Source organism: Saccoglossus kowalevskii, chromosome 8 (genome assembly GCF_978046115.1).
Source record: "Saccoglossus kowalevskii chromosome 8, keSacKowa6.1, whole genome shotgun sequence".
Classification (NCBI taxonomy): domain Eukaryota; kingdom Metazoa; phylum Hemichordata; class Enteropneusta; family Harrimaniidae; genus Saccoglossus; species Saccoglossus kowalevskii.
This window is the reverse complement of record NC_140648.1, coordinates 9,481,442-9,504,770: the sequence shown is the minus strand read 5'-3', so window position 1 is coordinate 9,504,770 and position 23,329 is coordinate 9,481,442. Positions and strand designations below refer to the sequence as shown.

At 35.7% G+C, this 23,329-nt stretch overlaps 3 protein-coding genes across 4 annotated transcripts in view; 1 reads left to right on the top strand and 2 right to left on the bottom strand.

The window, feature by feature from the left end:
* Positions 1–203: 203 nt before the first annotated feature.
* Positions 204–1,508, bottom strand: LOC144357295 (uncharacterized). The gene has a single exon (XM_078011652.1). It carries the CDS (start codon positions 1,506–1,508, stop codon positions 204–206), a length of 1,305 nt encoding a protein of 434 aa, XP_077867778.1.
* Positions 1,509–13,907: 12,399 nt separating this feature from the next.
* Positions 13,908–16,698, bottom strand: LOC100369163 (UBA-like domain-containing protein 2). The gene is made up of 3 exons (XM_002731172.4): positions 16,485–16,698; positions 16,248–16,325; positions 13,908–16,127 (listed from the first exon to the last, which is right to left on the bottom strand). The coding sequence occupies exons 1-3, from the start codon at positions 16,590–16,592 to the stop codon at positions 15,981–15,983; spliced, it is 333 nt and encodes a 110-aa protein (XP_002731218.1). The 5' UTR covers positions 16,593–16,698; the 3' UTR covers positions 13,908–15,980.
* Positions 16,699–17,136: 438 nt separating this feature from the next.
* The window catches only part of LOC102804005 (E3 ubiquitin-protein ligase MGRN1-like), a 46,179-nt gene continuing 39,986 nt past the window's right edge, over positions 17,137–23,329 (top strand). Inside the window, exon 1 of one of the 2 annotated variants that reach the window (XM_085502145.1) lies at positions 17,137–17,527. In XM_085502145.1, the coding sequence (XP_085358271.1) occupies positions 17,440–17,527 (88 nt within the window). In that variant the 5' untranslated portion in view covers positions 17,137–17,439. The remainder of the gene's footprint in view (positions 17,528–23,329) is intronic. The other variant, XM_085502144.1, reaches the window with a different exon arrangement.

Genomic DNA, 23,329 nt, shown 5'->3' with positions numbered 1-23,329 from the left:
ACTCAAAATTTAAAGGATTTTCAATTACATTTTGCCGACAAAACAACTTGAAAGACCAACATTTACGCAACGCAATGTTTTTTTTTTTTGTATATTTATTTTATTTTGATCTAGTATTTATTTTTTGAAGTTTTGGTAATTGCGAAAGCCAACAAGAGCGGAATTAAAACAATCAGGCCATTTAGGCCGGTTTGTGACAATGGTTATAGTTGTGCTTTCATTAAATATTGCTGCTTTTGTTTACTGAATATTGAAACCGCCTCTTTGTATAATTTCAGGTCCCAGTAGTTCCTTCTTTCAATTTCACTTCTTTCAAAGTCTGTGATTATGGTTTTATGCGGATTCGTGTTAATCTGTACTCCATCTGAAAGCCGGGGTTTGCCGAGGATGTATCCTAACATGTCTTGCGATAACTTGAACTCATCCAGAAGGCCAATAAACGCCATTTTGTTCAAATTGTCCTTAGCAACCAAGTAATGCTTTTCTTCTATGACGGGGACGTTCATAGTGCATCCACAGCAGTCTTCGAAACTTTCATCTATTTCGGGAAAACTTCCAAACTGTAACAATCTAACTAAATAGTTATCAAATTCCTGTACTTGAGTCTCTCGACTTTTCACCAAGCTTTCAGCCAGATTGCTTGTCGTTAAAATAAACTGATCATAAAACCTATGAAAATTAACTTTGGAGCGTTTGATGTAGTAATAAGCTGACACGAAACGATCCACTGGATGTCGAAACCACGTGATGTATGCAAACTTGCGAGATGATTGGTTAAAATTATGTAGCCCATAACTGCGCTTCGAGTAAAAGAACATAGGTGAGTCCAAGTTGGTGGCAAGCGCCCTCGCACCGACAGCAAAATTGTTACAGTGTGTGATTGCATAATTCAAGTAACTGGCACCGATAGACGACAATAAAAAGCGCTCAACGGATGTCCCTCCACTCTTTGGTAAGTGCACGAATGCAATGTGCGCTTTTACATACTCCTCGTCGTTCACCGTTTCGTTGCTATTGTTACCACGAAGAAAGTAGTTTGGAAGCTGAGAGTAACTACCCACCTCGTCCGAGTTAACACATCTGCGCAGAATCATGAAGCTGTTTTGGCAAAAAGTCGATCCAAACGGTATTTGTTTTCTGTTGGTCTCGTAGGTACTCAACATTTCCCGACATTCCAGTGAATTGTCATTGCGTAGAGGGTCTGCATCACTATCGTTACGAATTAGTATAGAGGGCGTGGAGAGAACACGTTGAATCCATTGCAAGTCGGGCGCTCTACTATAGTTCATGAGACGACGTTGTTCAAACATATACATCGAGAAAGAACCCACCATGAATAGTATCGCCAAGCACGCAATTCGTTGTCGATGTCCAAAGAATCTTGATAGACATGATGATGAGAGTTCCATTTTCTTTGACGGCGTATGAGTTCTAGTTATATCTAACTGTAAGAGAAATGAAAATATGTCACATGGAAGCACAGAAAATGAACATAGAGTGCGCGCCATCTTGCATCACAGTAATTGTAGGGGTGTCTCCATGAATGCGAGTCGCCACGAGCGTCGTGAGACGAATGGAAAAAGTGCTTTATCCGCGCTAAAAATTAATAAAATATCTTATTTTCATAATATAAATAATAAATAGTTGTTTTGTATTGGTTATGAGAGAGATGAACACGAGGTGCACGTTACAAATCAGCGCCAAGAACACTGTACAAATGGTTTGACCCAGGTATGCGCACGGCGCTGACTCATTCATCTGGCGCGCGCGCGAGGAGAACTAGACGTACTGATGCACCTCGTGTGAGGGCGTATTTTAATAGAAATTGTACTTCGCATGTGCACTGTGTAACTTGTCTTCGCACATTTTGCCAAACAGGAAGGGTTCGCGCAAAATGATACATTTTGTTGGACCTCTAAGTTCTCACACGGCTCTTGTGGGCGCACAAAGGGATGTTTAATGGTCTTTTTCTGCATATTGGTCATCAACAATCTATTGTTTTTTTGTTTTTTTCTCTTTACACAACTATATTTCATTTAATTACATACATTACAGTAAACATTAATTACATAATACAAAACGACAAAGACAAGCAAACATGAGTAACAGAAATAAAACAAAACAAAAAATGATAATTCCTAATGCACTGAAATGAAAAAAGTTTACACACTATCAGAGATAATAGACCACTTCCGTAAATGTAATTCCAATTTGTTTTTAGATATAGCTATATGCTTTTCAATCTTGCATGCTTCAGTTACCACCTTACGAAAATATACATCACTCGGTATACTCTTACTCATTTTACAATTATAAATATATTGCTTCCCTAAAAGTACCAAATAATTCGCCAACACTGAAAAATCAGTACAGCCTAAAATGATCTGCCTGAGGGAAAGAGCATCTGGACCAAAGATGTTTTTAAATACATCACTAAGGGCAAACCAACATTTTTTTGTATATTTACAATAATAAAAAAGATGGTAAGTAGTTTCCGTTTCCTGATGACAGAACGAACAATTCGGACTACTAACCTTTGATGATTTCATTTCAAAAAGATCATAATTAGTAAACAAAATGTTATGTAGTAACTTAAATTGAAATTATCTCGATTTCGTGTCAATTGCTGTCCTAAATGGTAAAACGTAATATTTAGACATTGCAGCAAAATTGAGTTTAAAATCTTAAATAAAATACTCTGAACTATTTGGATGAATAGTCTTTGCACGAAGAAAGTTATTTTTTATACAATTTTTACTAAGCACAGATACCAGTATATTCTTACCATCAATACAAATATTTGGCACTGAATCGTACGAAAACCTTCGGATAGGATAAGAAACATGTGACCAAGCTTCTCTCGTGTTTTTTGTAATTGCATTAAAAACACAACTCACAAGATATATTTCAAGTCTGGTTAGGTTATGTTTAGCGGATAAGACAGCAATACTAACGGGTGTGTTATTTGGAAATAAATCACCAATGCAACTGATACCCTTATTGGCAATTGTAGGGAAAAACCCAGATTTGTTATTAATTAGGATATCCTTGTTATTCCAAATTATATGATGTGATATTTGATTTTTAATATCTAAATTTTGAAGAGTAGACCAAGCTACCAAGGCTTCACGATAAAATTCGGACCGGTTGATTTTCAAATATTCAAGTCCGTAGTTACAACTAAATATTAAGTTGCCTCCAATAGGCTTTAACCTTTTTAAGAATAATTTTTTCCATGCATGGGTCACTGCAGGGTCAAAGTACCTTTTTCAACCACATTATACGAAATGTACCATACATTGTAAAGATATCAGGGGCTTTCAAACCACCTTCTCCTATGTCTGCGATCATAACATTGCGGGCCACCCGGTCATGACCTTGCCAAATAAAATTGAAACACTTTCTATTTACCTCAAGTAAAACTTTCTTTGGTACAGAGACCATTCTCATAAGATACACAAACTTTGATATAGCAAAGCTCTTCATAATCTGTATTCTACCAATTAAAGTTAAATTTCTTTGCTTCCACAGATTCAAGGTTAACTGTAAATTTTCCATTGGCTTGGCGTAATTTAAAGTAGCAGTCCAATTTGTATCATAGGAAACATAAACACCAACAATCTTGAGTGGCTCCTTAGGCCATTTAATACCAAAAGGTGTGTCTTTTCGACTTTTCCAGGGCCCAAGCCTTCAGTTTTTTCTGTGTTTACTTTCTACCCTGATACTTTTTGGAAACAATTCAAAAGCTTAAACAAATGTAATACAGAAGATTCATCTTGCAAGAAACATGATAGGTCATCAGAAAATGTTACATCTGTTACAAGTTCATCACTCAACTTAATACCTTGAATATTTGGATTTGCCCGCATGGAGATTAAAAACACTTCCAGCGCCAGAATAAACAATGTAGGGGACAAAGGGTCCCCCTGTCTGAACCCTTCTGAACTTTAAAATAACCCGTGGTAAAACCATTATTGATAATCGAACTTTCCACGTTACAGTAAAACGATTTCACCCAACGAATCAATGATGGACCAAAATTAAAAGTTTTCAGGCAATCAAACAAAAAAGGCCACTCTATCTATTGTTAAAGATATTACATGAATGAACGATATTAACATAATAGCTATGGCAATTTTATTGTGTTTTTTTATGATAATATTTTTTTTTTTAAATCTTGGTCTGCCGCGAAATTATCACAAGCGCCCTCTGTTGGTGATCCTGTCCACAATAACAAACCAGATCACCCCAGAGTCAACGTATGCGTCCGCAGTTTATAAGACCATTCACTTAATTACAGTGAACTTATATATGCCATGGATTTAAGCGGAAAGTATGAATGAAAAAAAATATCACTCAAAATATATTGCTTATTTCAGAGTGAAACTAGCAAAGACAACTATGTATATAACACAGTAACGTTCTGTTGCATCATGGGTAAATATAAGTTTGCGGTAGAAGGGTGTGTTACGCGTCACAAAATCGCAAAAGAAGCCCACATTTCTAAAAATCCATAAATTACCAAACGAGTTTCTTATCTGACTTGTCACAAGACGTGCATGGATAAGAACAAAATAATTTGCAACACTTTGAAGAAATAAACGAGCAAAATATGGTAGCGGGTTAAGTGTTGCAGTAATACTCACCAATTTTAATAAATTCTCAGCGAAATACTCAAAATCAACGACAACTACGGAAATAAAATCGGTGTCTAAAACTGTCCGGAAAAATTACAATGTCATTCCATTTGTAAACGCTTGATGCTATCATTGCCACCACATCTTGCCATCTTGCCAAAGAGTAAGTTACGAATTATAATCCCCGGTAAATCCTTGATTTTGATTGGTCAACAAGGTCTAGCCATGTGACGTTCCTCTGTTAATCCATATTTTACTACCGGGGTTTTAGCTTTCTTTTTATAAACACTGAATTGTACGAATATGGTACATCCATGTTTTGCGCTGGGTTCAGTTTAATGTGTAGATTTAGCCAGTTTTTATTAAGTTTAGTGTTATATAGTTATACTATCATGGAGGTAAAAGACAGACTTACCGCCATGATACTACAAAGTCAGTGCAAAGTGACCAACACCGGAGTCAGACAATAACACGGGGTCAACAAATATCGCGTGATGTGGATCGACTACGGCAAAATATTTCGGCGGAGCGAGAAAAATATGACACCGCGGTTATCATCGCAGTTTTTTCATAGGATAATAGACAATATTTAGTAATCGTTGTTCTAGCTAATAACTAGACATTTCTGGCAAAAGGGCCCTTCTTCGGTAACATCATGAGAACAGAACGCAGTTGGTGCTTGGACTTGTTCACTTGTGTAAACACACACATGCGAAATATTATTGTCACATTCGAACACGCAAAAGCGCACATATTACATGTTTTGCAAATAAGAAGTACAACTACTGAAATGGTCTTAGATGAAACCAGTTCTTACACAGACTCACCAATTTGAATTTAGATTTCTAAAAAATGTACGGTTCTTTTGTAATGTGAACGTGAACTCTTTGATACAAGTGAACTTTTCAATTCGAGTGAACTCTACATAGCATATTATACCCTAACACATCCACATATTTTAGTATATTGTACCATCTGCTTTTCCAAAAAAAAATTATACTCGACTTCCAGTTACATATATGTTCATCAATATGTTGACGCATTGCACGCAATGAATGACACTCTTATCTGAGTTTTAATTTTAAAACAGCACAACAATTAAAACATAATTATTGAAGCTTGTCTCACTGATTTCATGAGAAGAATAAAAATAACAATAGTCTTACATTTTTCGGGAAGGCGGCACGTGGTCACCCAATGACCAGATCTCAGAGAAACGGTGGAAATATATTTCCAAAGCTTGAGACATTATACTGTAAACGAGAAGTACTGTATGGGCTTCGTTCTGAAAACATTCAACGGTTGGTCAGACGTATTTCCATGGATACACCGTTTAGATTTTATTCGCCAAAACGACAGCTTTTCTGTGATAATACAACGCTGAACTTTAAATCTCGTCCCAGTTTTAAATCAAGGATAGTTTCTATTAATTATTGTTGTTAAATGCTTGCATGGCAAATTATATGAATTTCTAGGTCATACGTTTAGACACAACACCTGATAGCAAACTTTCTGTTGTAGACGATAACACTAGGCCATGGTCGAAACAAAACAAAAGTTTATTAAATGTGTTATACATGTTGTATAACATTGGCCCGGGACTATACAAATCGCATTTACTTGCGAAAATAAAAACGAAATTTGTTATGACTAGATATAGTGCATGTCATCCATGTACTACTGTATGTCATAGTAATTAATATCGCTGTTTTAATTATAATGTGACGATTAATTATCTTTTCTACGACAATGGGGAACCAATTCGCTATTTGGACACGGCGATTAAACTTACCTGATGGTGACTGTAAATGCGCCTGCAAACTTCAAGTACATAACTTGCACATGTAGTGCAGTGTTGTCGATGGAATGAACCGCGAACGACTGAATCACTTCACAGTGACAACGCCGTATTCATAATTGTGCGCGCGCGTCCGACATCTCACACACCGCTACGATGATTGCACACTGCGCATGTACTAACTAACCTAATATACAATAATTCATCGAATTACTGACGGGGACTGAGCCCAGGGCTTCTCCAACGCAAATGATGAAGTCGCCACGTCGACATCTGCGTTGCCATCGAGATAAGAGCGTTGTTCTGGTTACCTAATTTTTTTCTAAGGATTCCTGTTGCCAACCATTCGCGTCAACTTTCTCATTGATTGGAGAGGCTCATTAATGCGACAATTAGCTTTCTGTGTCAATTGCCATCAGAAGACCTGCATCTGGAATTTGCATAATATTATTATTTTTTTTTTTAGAATATAATAGCACATTACCTATGAGTAGTTAATTTCAAATAAATGTATCGTATTGAACGAGAAATAATGCTAACTAGTAAATGTTCGATATCAATTTAAGGGATTCTCGGGAGCGAACATCCGGGCATTTTAACACCTGACAACCAAAACCGGTGAAAACATCGGTCTCAAAAACTATACATTGAGCTAGTTGTTGAGGCTCTCCTGAAACAAGATTACACGTACAGCATATACAAATTTGGTTGTTCAAGATTGTCTCGTATTTTTTTCTCCGGGATACATGGTTTTATGTACAGGGACTGCCACTTGACATTCATCATAAAAATACAAAGATAAATATTTAGTTAAAATACATGCAAAACCCCAACGAATAACAATTGTTACAATAACAATTGCATTGATTTAGATGTTGGTTTAAATATATGCAACTGAAAAGTTGACACACCAGTCTGTAGGTGGGCGTGGCTAGTAAAATTTACGGTAAATTTAAAAGCGCTAATTATGAATACTACTACGGAAATTAGGACGATTGATAATTGCTATAATTCAGAAATTATATATATAATATCTGTTCACATCTATCATTGAGAAGGATACTTTGTCCAAGACGCTGAATAATATAGTTAGCAAAAACTACGATTGTCTACTACCATTTTCTATGCATAATTTATCGGTTCTATATAGAAGGTGCTCGAACTCTGTATTATATTTTCAAATACGTTCTTATATGCCCCATCATTTACGAGATTTGACTGACAGTGATTTGTATTTATAGGTGGACCATTAAAATCCCCGATGGAGAGATGGCAGAAAAATATTTTCCCTCACATTTGTTTTGTTTGCTGTATGTTATTTTTACATTCTATTTCATTAGCGTTTTTCCAATTTTGCTATCGCCCCGAAAATTCTATTGGTTAATCCCTTGACAATTAGTTTCAAGACGTCAGTGATTACATATGATAAAATCAGTGAATCATGTGTTAAATTGTCGAGTACCTATAACGTTATAGCAGCATTTATTCAAGCATTTATACAACTCGGACCATTGTTACTAGTAACACTTTTGAATCTCAACGTCTCGATGAAGCATTGTAATTTGAAGACTCGGTCACCGAAGAATGCTCTTCGAAATCACAAGAATTTGGGTCAACTCAAAACAGCTAGATTTTTGAACAATTTTGAATTTTGCATCCAGTTTGCAATGCTGTCGATGAGGGCGGCACGAAGTTCTGCAAAAACAAAGACATTCCATTGATATACTGCCTCCTGTGGCAGTATGGCGTAATTCTGATTATATGTACAGAAAATGTGTGTTCAATTCGATGGAAATCAAACATGGTGCTATCAGGGGGAAAATCTTTCTCTCTCTGGGTTCTCTACACGTGTCAGGGGGGGAACTCGTCTCGTCTCTGTATCTCGTCCCCTTGAGGTACGGGATCGGGAAAGTCACTTTAACTTTATAGTCAAATAAGGCACACACAACGAAATACGTTTCAGCTCTCGTCTTAGTCGGTCAATCGAGCACTCTACCAGACACAGCGCCCTGGGGAAAAATCCCCAAGACTCTCGCAAGGCTGAACCAAGACTCGCCCAAGACTGGACTATCTCAAGGCTCGCCCCTGGACTCTCTCGGACTCTCGACTGCCCAGGACTGCCTCTCTCTCTCGACTGCCTCTATCGTGCTGTGCTCCCCAAGACCAACTCAAACTCTCTTTATTCATTTTCAAAACTCTAACCAATTACAAAACAGTAAAAGACTCTAGGGCGTAACCTTCAATCATAAAGCCAATCACACTAAGTACTGAATACGTCATATCTTTTGATTAATCGTTCACTACATTAATAACTATGAATATAAACTGTCAAAATGGCGACGATTATCTGGTAATTAGTTCCAAATCACTGAGCCAAGTTCCGTCCAAAACTTCAAATAGGCCTACACGATGACAGACATAACACAGCAATTCGCTAATAATCAGTTAATTAAGTCGACCAACAGATACGCGAAAACAAATTCATGACAGTGCACTAGGAAATGTTTCGATTGGCTAGCAAATTATCCATCAATTTAGATAAAACGCACTATATAATATTATTTCATTTCCTCCCTGAAAGGCATAACATTTAAGTACGACATTTGGGGGAGTTATAGTTAATAACAATATAACATGGAAAAAAGCATAATGACCAAATCGAAAAGTGTAGGCGTTCCGATTGAAATATATATACTTTGCCATCAAATTAAACTAAAATGCGACCTGACGGTCGAATTAGCTCTGCTCTCCTACAAGTACATTGTGGCAGCCAAGTCGAGCAGCGCATACCCACAAAAACTTGGTTTTGGCTGTTGAGAATATGATAATGATATCGGCATGAACTGAACAAATCTGAAACAAGATCCACCCAAGGTACAAAAGCAATTGAGCGGATAGTTTTCAAGAAAAACGAAAATAGCATATGTGTACCAAAAATATTCGCCAAAAATAGAGAATTGAAGATATTGACACGAAATGAACAAATCTGACAGAAATCTACCCAAGTAACATACATGCCAAATATCAAAGCAGTCATTGAGCTTGTAGTTCTCAAGAAGGAGAAGAAAATGCAATTCTTGACAGACGATGAACGGACGACGGAAAATCGCCTATATGAACAGCTCCGCTCTGTCATGACGATAGCGGAGCTAAAAATGGTTTATGATGTCATTATTATAGGACACCTCAAGTATTGTATTATAATTTGGGGGTAATGCAACAGAACATCAATTACAGTTGTTCCGAACTACTGTATCTGTTGAGTAGATGGTTACTTTTATTAACCGCTATTTACAAAACCTAAAACTTTGAAATTGCAAGAATTTGTTAAAATATAATTGGTCATATTCATGTTTAGATTTGGAACGTGTTGGACACATGAGTGTATAAACAGTTTACACGCATTTGAATAGCAATACAAATCAATTCTATTTGCAAATATTGTAATTGTATATTTTGTTTTTCTATTAATATACTAATTGAATGCATTTAAAACAAAGTTCCCCATTAATAAATAAATGACATTGACAGAGCAAATCAACAGGATTAAACTTTTCCTTATTTCACTGAATTCAGCTCAATTATGTAATTTCAATATCCCATCTTTTCCTCCAATAAGTATATTAGTATTTATATATTGTAGTCATATATATCAGTGTATCAAATGGTCAACTGCATTCTACAAGCATATTTTCAGCTTCCACAGGCTAATCATACAACTCACGCAATGTGCCTTAGTAGTTCATATTCTAATGGATAATTCGTCAACTGCGCACGCGTGGGAATTGAGACCTAAGCGACGATAACAACACACGCTAAAAACGCAAAGGCTCATGGGTAGATGCTTGTTTGTAAACAATGACACGCTATGGCCATCTGACGCATGCGCAAGTGACGACTCCCCGCTTTAACATACCCCGGTAATGCAATCAGAAATCACCTAATGAGATGAAGGCACTGTAAACATGGGTAAAATATTGTATTCAGTTACATACATATAATTGAATAGAAAATGAAAGGTAAATTTACATTTTAATTGACATATATCTTTTCTTCTTTTTTCATATTTCTAAACAATATTTCAAGTTCGGGTTTAATACTATTGTTGTTGAATTAATGTCACAACTATTTGATATCTCTCTCTCGAAAAAAAAATAATAAGTCACAAACACTCAACAAACCTGATAAAACAACCCAATTTTATTTTGTATTTTGTTTAACAGTGCATTTTGTCATATACGTTATAGAAAGTGTCAACGCACCATCGAAATCAGTAACGTGTGTATGTCCTTAAAGAGCTTTAAAGTTGTTGGTTTTCAGGTTTGTACAGAACAGATAGTCATGTGTTCCAACCGACTGCTATTTACGGATATCCGAAAAGGCCACCAGCAAACATAATTAACGGGAGCCTCCGTGCTTGCCTCTTTATATGGCGTGTCTTATTATGAATCTTTATTTCCAGAGTGTAACATTACTAATAAAATCGCAGGCAAGCGAAGTGCAGATGTTTTTCTTAAAATAATGGAGCATGACCTTGCCCTCTCCATTTTTTTTGAAAAATACATTATTCTATGGAAATACTTAACTATATACGCATCTAATCCATGAGAGAACCAATGTCTTTTCTATGCAATGTCAGTTTTAGTATTTTCTATGTTGTCTTATTAATGTTTTACTTTTATTTCGTTAGTTTCATCATTTTAGTATCTTGTTATTTGTTATGTTTACCATACTAAACCCTCTGATGGTTTTGGTTGTGTAATAAAGTTATTATTATGATGGAAACCTCTGACATTTGCGCATGCGCTTACAACAAACATGGTATGCGTGTTTGTCCAAGTATATCTGTGTGTCTCCTGTTTTCTCTCAAATCGTCTCTTCCTGTTGACGTGATTTTCTGGTTAACTGTATCCGATAGTGCTTTCATCCCCTCTCGTTTCAACCACTGTCCCTTGTCGCTTAAAAACAACGTTTGAAGTAATTCATATACTAATACACCTAGCCGGAAGGGCGAATGGTCAACTCGACGTCCCTAACGCCCATATATGAATTCGTTCCCGTAAAATGACAAAAATAGCTTATCTGTCTGGTGCATACACATATCTATAACGAGGTCAAAGGATGCTGTTACATTGTCATCGGCGAGAGGTGTGTCCTCCCTATTTAACAGTACTAAATATAGGGTCACCTTCAGAATTTATGAGTAAATAATATCTAGGGATATACGTAACAATTAGTAAAATTTAATTAGAAATATGCTACTGTTATTAAGTAAGTTCTTCTAGTAGTAGGTCGCTTTGCATGTCGTGCCCTGTGGTACTAACACTAGCTACAGTTCGTAGTTATTGATTTCTACTAGAATGGCCATCAAAATAGAAATCACGAAATTCTTATACTAGTATCTGATAGAATAGTACGAGGGTAAAAGAAACAACTGCGCATGCGCTGTTAAATAAACTAGGTCATGACATGAATGTCAACTTTTGTCGATGGTATTCCATGTTCCTTGCATCTAGTTGTGTTCAAATTACTTCTGGTTCACTAAAAAATCGTCTACGAATAAATAGTTCAATTGAGTTTACTGTCACACCCTTTCCTTTTACTTCAGATTGACTCATGATGGCGGATATTCATTAAATGAAAATCATACGAATCATTAAACAAATCTTTTTGACGCAGCGATGACGTAATGTTTATTTTTTTAAGACGCGGCTGTCCCGAGGTTCAATGACACAATGACTGAATATATCACGTGACATCACAACCAATTCGTCATCACTTCCTCTTTGAAAACAAAAAAATTGTTACAATACCATAAATATGTAAATTTATATCGTAGTTATATAGACTGAAATCGATCATTAGACACTATAATCTCAAAGCTATATATATGAGGTTAAAACACCCTAGGTGACTGTGACAACAAACCTACTATCACCACAATAATTTATACTGAGCATGGACGTACTAGTACGTCCATGTACTGAGTGACGTTTTCCCACTAATTTACAACATTTTTGTACCCGTGTATATATATATGGTAGGTAAAGGTCAATTATTTTCGACAGCCAAGGAACGTTTGTTTTGGGTTACCCCTCAAAACTGGAGGAGTATGAGTGTATCTGCACCTGACTAAATCATTATTTAGCATTGAATTTATGAAAACATAAAATGACGAAAAGATAACTAAAAGGCAAATTTTATCACGGACTTCAACAAGATATACAGAAATAGTCTTCCTGTTTGAAATCCACATGGGTGTATGGTAGAATTGTGGGGAAACATGGATTTCTTGTACTGTTATATTTTGCTTTCATTTTTTTGATACCGGTAACACACTTTGTGGCTAGATTGTACTTTTAAGAAAACAAGTTGGACACTTTTTGTTCCTTGAATATTTCAAGTCTACCGGAAGATTGAGAATGGTCCACCTGTTTTTACATTAACATGCATATTATGATAGCCTGCACAAAGGCTTACAGAAACCCGAAATAAAATAAATCACTTTGTCACACCACTAGGTTTATAAATGTTACCACAAACAGAAATTATCAATAGTTTATACACCAGTTCAAATCAAAATATGAAATGTATACAACTATTCATAGTGTGCTATTCACATGCTATTCACATGCCATTTATAGCAGTAAGACTATTGTATATCCTATGTTTAGTGACTGAATGTCTATCACAAGCCTTTCATCGATGAATATGAAGCTGTCTTACATGTAATAACTAAATAAATGTCACAAATGTCGTCAGAAAAAATGTGACAGGTCACATTGAACTGACCTAATATAAATAATAAAATATTTGTGCTACTGTATCTATTATATCAGGAGATACTGGCGTGACCTTGAAACACCAAACTTGTGTCAGATAAAAGGTTAGAATTACAGGAGAGTCATATATACAAGTCATAATTTGATACATGGAAATAACCAGTCTATAAACAAGCTGATTTGTCTGACTGTTTGGTGCTAGGGTTTGCTTGCCAATAAGACACAATCTTGCAAGTAGCTGTGCATGGACTCCATGAAGGAATTAACAAAACATGTCATTAACCCCAAAACCTGCATATAATCGGCAGTGACCAGTTTCAACATACAGCAAACATGGCCTCCACAATAACATTTTTAAGGAAGCAGTGATTAATTTTATGAAAATCATTTTGCAAGTATAAACGTATTTCAGTACAGCATATCCTTGTGTTCCTCCTTTTAATTGATTAGGAAAATGCAAAAGCCAGACAGTAAATCACTGGGTTGACCGGAATACTAAACACCACAATTACTAGTAATACTTTAAGATTCAACCGTTTGCCTACAATTCACACACTGCCTCACAATGAACAGGGTCAGGTCAAGGCAGCAGAAACCATTCAGTGAATAATTTACACATGTATACACACATCAAATGTATGGAAACGTATACTTTCTATTTTTTACATAGTTGTCACATCACACCTTGGCTAAATCCTGTCATCTTTATTATGGTAATTTTTTATTCTTAAACTGGTTATTTTTTTTTTTTCTTTCAAAATCCATCATATCTTTCATCCAGGGCAGAGTTTTCAATTGTGGAAGTACGGTACTGTATTGAGACAGTCTGAATTATGACAGCATATGGGCTCTATTTGGGAGTAATTTGTTTAATCAACCAAATGAGTCAAGCTGTTGCTCTAGATATCTAGTTTGACCTTGGATTCACCTACAATATGCAAGACGATCTTTATTCAAGTGAACTTTGACCCTCAAATAACACAAACATTTTGAGTTAGTCTTTATCATTTACTATCAGGAGATAAATGGGGAAAAAAACATTTTTTTCAGGAATGAGGTCATTACACAAGGTGTTCTTCTAACAAATATGCTGACGATATTTTTTAACATTAAAACATTAATATTTTACCCCCAAGGCAGTTGCTGTGAAATTTACTTCATAAGGCTAAATAAATAGTAAAACGGGCATTAACATTCAACAAACTTTTTTTAACTGCCTTATAGGATTTCCAAATAGTGGTTATTTATAACAGAAAATCTAGTATGCAGAATAACAGCTATAGTGGGTAATAGGCGAGTCAATTTATAGTCATCTTTGCAGATATTTACACAAAAAATATTGCTTCAAGTAAGCATACAACTATTGCACTCTATCCCCGAATTTCTATAACAAGATACTACCCCTAACCATAGAGGGTCTATGCCCTAACAGCTAAACTGAGTTAACGCTAACCAGATATATAAATAATTGTCAAGATGATAATTTTAGGGCATTCACGCAAAAAAAATTTCAAAAAAAATTCACAAATAATTTTCACTGCTGTGATTCTCCCAGACCTAATGAAGTTGTAAACCAGTTACAATTACAGTATTTTGCAAATACAGCAACACACAAAGACATTATCTACTTGTTTTTTTTATTTTTCACATCAATTTGTGAAGTAGCAAGGATGACCTGGATTGAAAAACAAAACAAAAACAAATGAATACAAAATGAACTACCCAAATGTTATTTTTTTAACACTTTGTTATTATACTTCAAACCTGAAACTATATGCCCTTGCCATAATGACTCTTCAAATTGCAATATAAAACAAAAACAAAATGTACACTAAGCCTGCCTACTACACTCTGAATATATGTACATTACAATTTCCATGCATAAATCATGGGCGATATATTTAATATGCACACAAGTTATTAAAAAAATGTATGTGTGCAGAATATATGTTTTTTAATTTCTACTGTCAGCAGTGTAGTTACAGAACATAAAATATAACTCTTAAGTCTTTTTTACATATTAGACACCTATATGATACGATGAAAAAAATAGCACTTTAAGGATGTGTTAAAGTCAGTAATTGTCAACAAAATTCACTCTCTAATAAACTGCACTGTACAAAATGTGAAACACCTACATACGTGTTTTATGCTCACATACTAGATTGGTGAAAAACAGAAATGTTGATTTGATGCTTGACTAAATGTACACTGATTATTCTAAATCAGTCATTTTGCAACTTACATCACCCTAATATAGTTACTTTCAAACAAACTCGCCCTGTCATACACACACAAGTACAATGGAGAACCTGAGAATGCAAATATATGAAGACTGCTTCTCTCATTTTGTAACTTGTGTGCTACGTGTAAATGACTTCATGATTTACTCGATAATTAATATATTGTATAACGTATGAAACAAATCGAAGGCAAACTTTGACTCCTACATTTAACACAACAAGTAAAATGTTCAATGTCCTATTTTTCTTTCACAGAAATCGCCAGACGACGTCCAGTTCTCGAACACAGTCATTTACATGTAAACCAGACTAAGACAGCAACACACATAATATCTTCTTCCAGCAATTATTGCATCCTACTTCTGGAACAATCCAAAACCAATACATATCCGAGCCAAGTCACTATAACGCATTATTCAATGGTCCGTATCCAATATTTATTATTTTGCAATGTTCAATGCATTTAAAATGCGTTTTGTAACAGCTCTAGTAACGAGTCCTTACTGGACGCCATATTTGTTTATCTTTGCGCTTCTACTTCGACGGGTGACGACGACATTTTTGGCGAACTGCCGAGCACTTTTTCTGATGTTGACATCTTTGAAAAGGCCGTCAGGGCATCTGGAAAGTTTGGCGGTGTTGCTGGTGTATTTGCAGGTGTACAAAGCTGCAAATAAAACATAATGTCGCAGAGGTTAGACATAAATAGAGACATTACGATGAATATTAATGAGCCAAGATCTAGATTCAAGAACAACACAAAATAGTGAACATTTTGCGAACTTACCGCGTGGCCATTTTGGTGGTGTGGATTATGGTGATAGCCAGGAAGAGCGTCTCCCTGAAAGAATATACTTAACGCCGTCTGAAAAAGAAGGAATGGAATAGTCAGGCGTTAATTTCAGGCTAACAGAGAGGACCAAAACAACGGCAAAAGCAGTCTGTGTATATGTCATGATGCAACAAAACAAATACATTAGGCCAGCCATTTGCAAATTTGATAGTGTTCCGCTGGAATTCCTACCTCAAACTGCCAATGCGCCTTCTGTAATAACTGTCTTGCAGTATCAGCGGCACAGCCAGCAGCTAAAACAAACTGGTTAATCATAACTTGCTCTCTAAGACCATCCATTTTGGGTTAAAATAGCAAAAACGCTCACGCAAATTGAGTTACACTACTCGCGAACGAGAGATCACGCGGCTCTTGTTGACTTCATCAACCAGACAAATTTGAGTGACAGATGACGTCACACTTTGAAAAAAACTGGCCTGTGATTGGCTGAATTTCAAACTCAGGGCGGAATAATTATGTTAATTTATGGTAATTAAAGAGTGTGTTGACGAACATGACGTGTCGCTATTCCAATAAAAGGCGATAACATCTCTTGTTTTTTACGTTTTTTCGACCAATTTACTCATTAGTAATAATACTAGAGCAAGACACCAATTCGACTGATAGTTTAATTATTATGAGATTCGGCTGTGGTACGTAGTTTGATCCAAGTAAGCCAATAATACCAAAACAAACGGTTGGAAAAACGACAACAAATGGCATTTCCTGTTGCGCCCCTCCCACATCAAGATCACTCGAAAGATATGACGTCATTTTGCCTAACTTGTTGTTTGTAAACATTGGACTGATCGTGGCCATGAATCCAAAATACATAATTGTTTTTTTTTGTTTTTTTAGTTTACAAAATTAGAATGTTTATTATGCCGTATTTACCAGTAAAACGCATATTGCCACACGCTGGCAGTGTGCTACGGGTAGGGAATTATAAAATGTTGTGGTGGCTGTGCTAAGCATTTGTTTGTAAATAGAACTTTGCACCTTGGGTAAATCTGACGTCAGACTTCGCCATCTTGGATTTGCGGAAAAGACTATCTGCGTTTCTTGATTTTATCTGTATTTTCAATCTTTCAGTACTGTCCATTTCCACCACAAAATCACCAATAGAAATCAATTTCTTGTCAACAAGATGGGGAATTTTTCAAGTACCCACACCGCTGGTGTGGAGGAACTGGATATTGCGGCAAATTCTGCTTATCGATATCCTCCGAAGTCAGGTACCAAGTACATTTTATATTTATATATCTTTCAATTGTCACAATTTATTTGGGGGTAATGTTAACGCCGACATTTAAACCATAATTCTTGAACATGTATGGTTGAACCAGATTGAACATCAGCCCTGACTCCTGATTTTGACGATGGAATATTGGGACCGACGTTTATATATACAATGATGCACAAACAAATCAATTCGCACCTTTAAATATGTGAAAAAATAAACTGAAAATGTCATACGAACATGGGAGTTGACGGCGGAAGGGGGACGGGCGATTAATAGACAAATTCTGTTAGCGTATTAAGCTAGTGTATCACCTATACCCAGCGTTATACATGTCGCCAGAAAATAGAAAGTGCCTGGGTAAAACTTTATTGAAATGAAAGATGGCAGTCCCTAACCAAAGACATTTTTTTTTTGATAATTTATGATTATTTTGTAATTTATTGGTAATATTCAGTTGGATAGGTTTGTAGAAACTTTCTCTTTTTACCTCCATGGTCTGTGCAATGAATTTTTTTTTACCTGTCTAAACCACAGGCGCTTGGAACGTTTCGTAGATAATAAAAATGACCTAAAGTGGGATCGGCATAGTTAGTCAGTCGTCGGTACATTCGCCTACCACTCATATAATAACACAAGGTAGGAAAGCGTTGACAACAAAATTTCCCAAAAATAACAATTTTCCAAATTATATTTCGATCCGCTTCACACAACTCAAGCATGATATCTGTGAAAACTATCGATCGACTTATATTACTTTTATTCAAACTAAAACGGGTTAAATCCTGTGAAAATCAAAACACCAGAGCAAAAAGACAAATCCATCTATGCGGATATTTTGAAACAGAGACCAGAGCATGCGCACCTTCCAAACGAAGACAGTCTTTGCAAAATATGTTAATGTGACTGTTTGCAGCGTGAAAAGCTGAATTATTCATGGTTCCTGACATAACAGACTCATTGCTATCCAGTAATTACAACTGTGAATCTTATTCAATCGAGCAATTTAACAACATTGTCAGTAAATTCCTTTTCTGCCTTACATTTGAATGTTAGATCCATTAGTGCACATTTTGACGACCTTTCAACTCTTTTACACCTTCTGAAAATGAAATTTTCAGTCATTGGTCTCAGTGAGACGTGGTTGCACAGTAATTCTGACACCTCAATTTATAATCTGCCATCTTACAATTTTATTTCAAATTGCCGCACATCTACTTCAGGAGGTGGTGTTGGTCTCTATATACACGAATCATTGCTTTATACTGTTATTGACTCAGTTATTCTAAGTCATTGTGAGTGTTTATTTATTGAAACTACATTGGACAACAAACAAGTTATACATGTAATAGATGTGCAAGATTTCCTTGATAGTTTTGAGCATTGTCTTGAAACTTTTTGTGCCAATAAAAAATGTATTTTTCTTGGCGATGTCAACATTAATGTTGCTAGCAGCAATAATGCGCATGCTGCCTATGACACAGTTCTTAATGCCAATAATTTTCAACAAATTATACACTCTCCAACTAGAGTAACCGAATCAACATCTACAACAATAAATCACTGTCTTATGAATTCTTTTGATTATTTTATTGAAGCTGGTACCCTAGAGGCGAATCTTAGTGATCATTTTCCAATTTTTGCTGTTTTTAAGAATTTACGTCATATAGTTAACACAAATATAACAAATAGTTACAAACATCACTTTTCTTTGTTTAATCCTGAATCATTCAAAGCGGATGTTGCAAAAACGTCATGGATGCCAATTTATGAAATATCAGATCTTAATTTGGCCTACAACGCCTTTTACAAACTGTTTAACAACATTGTCGCTAAACATGTCCCAAGGATTAAAACTCGTTTTTCGCCCAAATCACTCAAAAGCCCTGGATTACTAAGGGACTGCTTGTCTCTATTAAAAATAAACACAAACTATTTTCTAAAACAAAACGACATTCAGTCAGCTCAACAGTACATAATCAGTATAAAAAGTACCGTAATATTCTCTGTAAACTGTTGAAAGCTGCCAAAAAGATAAATTTGTTACAAACAGTAAGGATATTGCACATTTGTTCAATTCTTATTTTGTTAACATTGGCCCAAAGCTTGCTTCGGAGATTACCTGTAACACCAATTTTAATGACTACCTTGGCAACAGACAATCAGTCATTTTTCTTTCGCCCTGTCTGTGCACACGTGACGATGTCTTAAATGAAATTGACAAATTTGACATTCGTAAATCCGTTGGTTATGACGGTATTCACCCAAAACTTGTGAAAGTGGTTGCTGAATATATTGCCGAACCAATCGCCTATATTATAAATTGTTCCTTGTCGAAAGGTGTATTCCCTGACAAACTGAAAAAGGCACGGGTGACTCCTATTTTCAAGAAAGGGTGTGCTTATGAAGTTGGAAACTACAGGCCGATCTCCGTTTTACCTGTCTTCAGCAAACTATTCGAATCATTCGCCAATAAACAGTTGTGTGCCTTTATGGACAAATTTAAAGTGCCTGTGAAATGGCTGCTATTTTCACGCCTAAAATTATCAATTGATACATAAATATTATTAATTTTTATGTTTCTAAGCATGAATTATTTTTTTTAAGTGAAAAAATGTGTTTTAAACTTAGTCTACGGCAACTTTATTTTTGTGTATTTTAAAACGAGGCTCCTCATTAGCTTCTCATTTGCATACAGAAATTCCCCTTGTGACGTCAGAAGGGGAAGTCGCATGGCAGCTTGCATTGCCAATACGTGTAAATAAGGCAAATTTCTTGTGCAGTTTCCTCGTCTTTGACTATATTGTCACTTATGTACTTGTTCGTAGAGGAAGAATGGACCATAATGAACACATAGTATCAATTTCTGTTGCATGGGGTTGAGTTAGATGCGAAATATGTCCGTTCTGGTGTAGCTGGTCACTGTGATCGTCACCGACACCGGCGCACATTTGTACACTGTTGCTGGACAAAATAGAATTTGACGTCAGAATTATCTCGTTATTTAGCAGGTTACTAGGCACGTCACTACACTGTTTTATTTCATCGATCGTCTGAGTAAAACTTTCAAAATTAAAATAAAAGAGAACATATTTTGACATTCTAAACATTAGACTATAGTGATCACTATAAAATAATTAAAAAAAACGACAAATCACAGTTACTAAATAAATGACAGCCTCGTGGAAATAAATTGACATTTTGTTGAAATAGGTGAACGCGTCGGGTCACGGCGAGGGCAAGTGCGTTAAAAGCGGCGCTTAATTGGCACACATACAGATAAATTCAGAGTGGATTCGAGTTAGCTTGATCCATGGCGTGATTGTCATAATTATAACATCGTATTAAAACTTTATTTGGTGGAAACCATTAACCATAGACCCTCTGTTAGAGGGTCTATGGTGGAAACACATTGACCAAGCCCAGATTCTTATTTCATAAATTATTACGCAGATCAAGCTGCAAGCATGGAGGTAAAAAAGAACAGAGGTGTGAATTCGACATTCAACACCAATCACCAAACAATTCAGAAACTTTTAGCCTTCGAAAATGAAAACAGTTAGCAGTGTGTAAGGGCTGTGTAATTTCCTGTTTGTCCGACGCTTCGTTTTTGTGTCACTGTCAAAATTATTGCTACCTTTTACTTAACAGGGACTAAATGGTCTCTATAAAACGATAATCAGGATCGCAAAAAAAGTCAACTGATTTGAAACACTTGCCAGACGTCTCTCTCTCTCTCTTCTGAAATCCGCCTCCGTGATCATGGGCTGGTCCGTAATCTATTTCTTTCAAAAGTGTTGCGCCAGGTTTACATTGTCGGCGTTTCTCTTTAAGCCTAGTCGTTTTTTTTTATGGACGAGGACAGTTGAATGAATCTAAGGTTAAGTGATGTCGCACCTTAGAAGCATGTGAATACACTATGGCTATACGTTTCACTGCAACTGCCCACAACACAACATCTAAAAACTCTCTCTCTCAAAAAAAAAAAAAAATAGACAAAAAAAAAAGAAAAAACGCCGACCGAAAAATATATATCGTTTGAAAGTATACTGAACGACCAGTGTTATTACGGCTCAGGGGTATGACTTCCTCTCACATTTTGTCATTTGGTGGTGCACTTTTGGCGAGAGTCGGAAATCCGGAAACAGTCGACCGTTTCACAATAGGTGGGCGTGGCTACAACACGAGAAATATCCCAAATTTACTTGGATACGAGTAATCATTTTCAGCAAAAAAATCAATAACTACCCTTTTCAGAGGGAAATAGATCTAAAATGGGAAACGTGAGGGTGGGCATTGCACAGGCACTTTAAAATTCTTTCAGAAAATCAGTACGGGTCCCGAAAGCAATATAGCTCTAAACTTGCATTAGCTGATCTCACAGCTGAAATCTCAAAAAGAATTGATGAAGGTTTTGTCACACTTGGTGCTTTTATAGACTTGAGAAAAGCTTTCGATACCATTGATCACAGTATTTTGCTAGCTAAACTACAACAATATGGGATTGGAGGGTCAACTTTGAACTGGTTTAAAACTTTTTTGGACGGTTGGCAACAATATATCAGTACTAAAAACAATGATTCTGACTGTGAAACTATTTCCACAGGGGTACCACAAGGGTCAATCGTAGGCCCTCTTCTTTTTGGCTCCGCTGTCGACTTTGTCGAGCGGAGCTTATCATATGAGTGATTGTCCGTCGTCGTCCGTGTCAATGTTTTACTTTTTCGACTTCTTCTTGAAAACTACAAGCCTGAATGCTTTGATACTTGGTGTATATGTACCTTGGGTAGACCTCTCTTAGGTTTGTTCATTTCATGTTGATATCTTCAATTCTCTAATTTTGGTGAATATTTTTGTCATTTTTGGTAAAAAGTGATATTTTCGACTTCTTGTTAAAAACCGCAAGTGCAATTGCTTTGATATTACATATATAGGTACTACATGCGGATCTTTCTCAGATTTGTTCATTTTGGAATGATATCTTTAATTCTCTAATTTTGGTGAATATTTTTGTCATTTTTGGTAAAAAGTGATATTTTCGACTTCTTGTTAAAAACCGCAAGGGCAATTGCTTTGATATTACATATATAGGTACTACATGTGGACTTCTCTCAGATTTGTTCATTTTGTAATGATATCTTTAATTCTCTAATTTTGTTGAATATTTTTGTCATTTTTGGTAAAAAGTGATATTTTCGACTTCTTGTTAAAAACCGCAAGTGCAATTGCTTTGATATTACATATATAGGTACTACATGTGGACCTCTCTCAGAATTGTTCATTTTGTAATGATATCTTCAATTCTCTAATTTTGGTGAATATTTTTGTAATTTTTGGTAAAAAGTGATATTTTCGACTTCTTGTTAAAAACCACAAGTCCGATTGCTTTGATATTACATATATAGGTACTACATGTGGACCTCTCTCAGATTTGTTCATTTTGTGATGATGTCTTCAATTCTCTAATTTTCGTGAATATTTTTGTAATTTTTGGTAAAAAGTGATATTTTCGACTTCTTGTTAAAAACCAATAGTTCAATTGCTTTGATATTACATATTTAGATACTACATGTAGACCTTTCTCAGATTTGTTCATTTCGTGATGATATCTTGGATTCTATAATTTTGGTGAATATTTTTGTCATATTTGGTAAAAAGTGATATTTTCAACTTCTTGTTAAAAACCAAAAGTTCAATTGCTTTGATATTACATATATAGATACTACATGTAGACCTTTCTGAGATTTGTTCATTTCATGATGATATCTTCAATTCTCTAATTTTGGTGAATATTTTA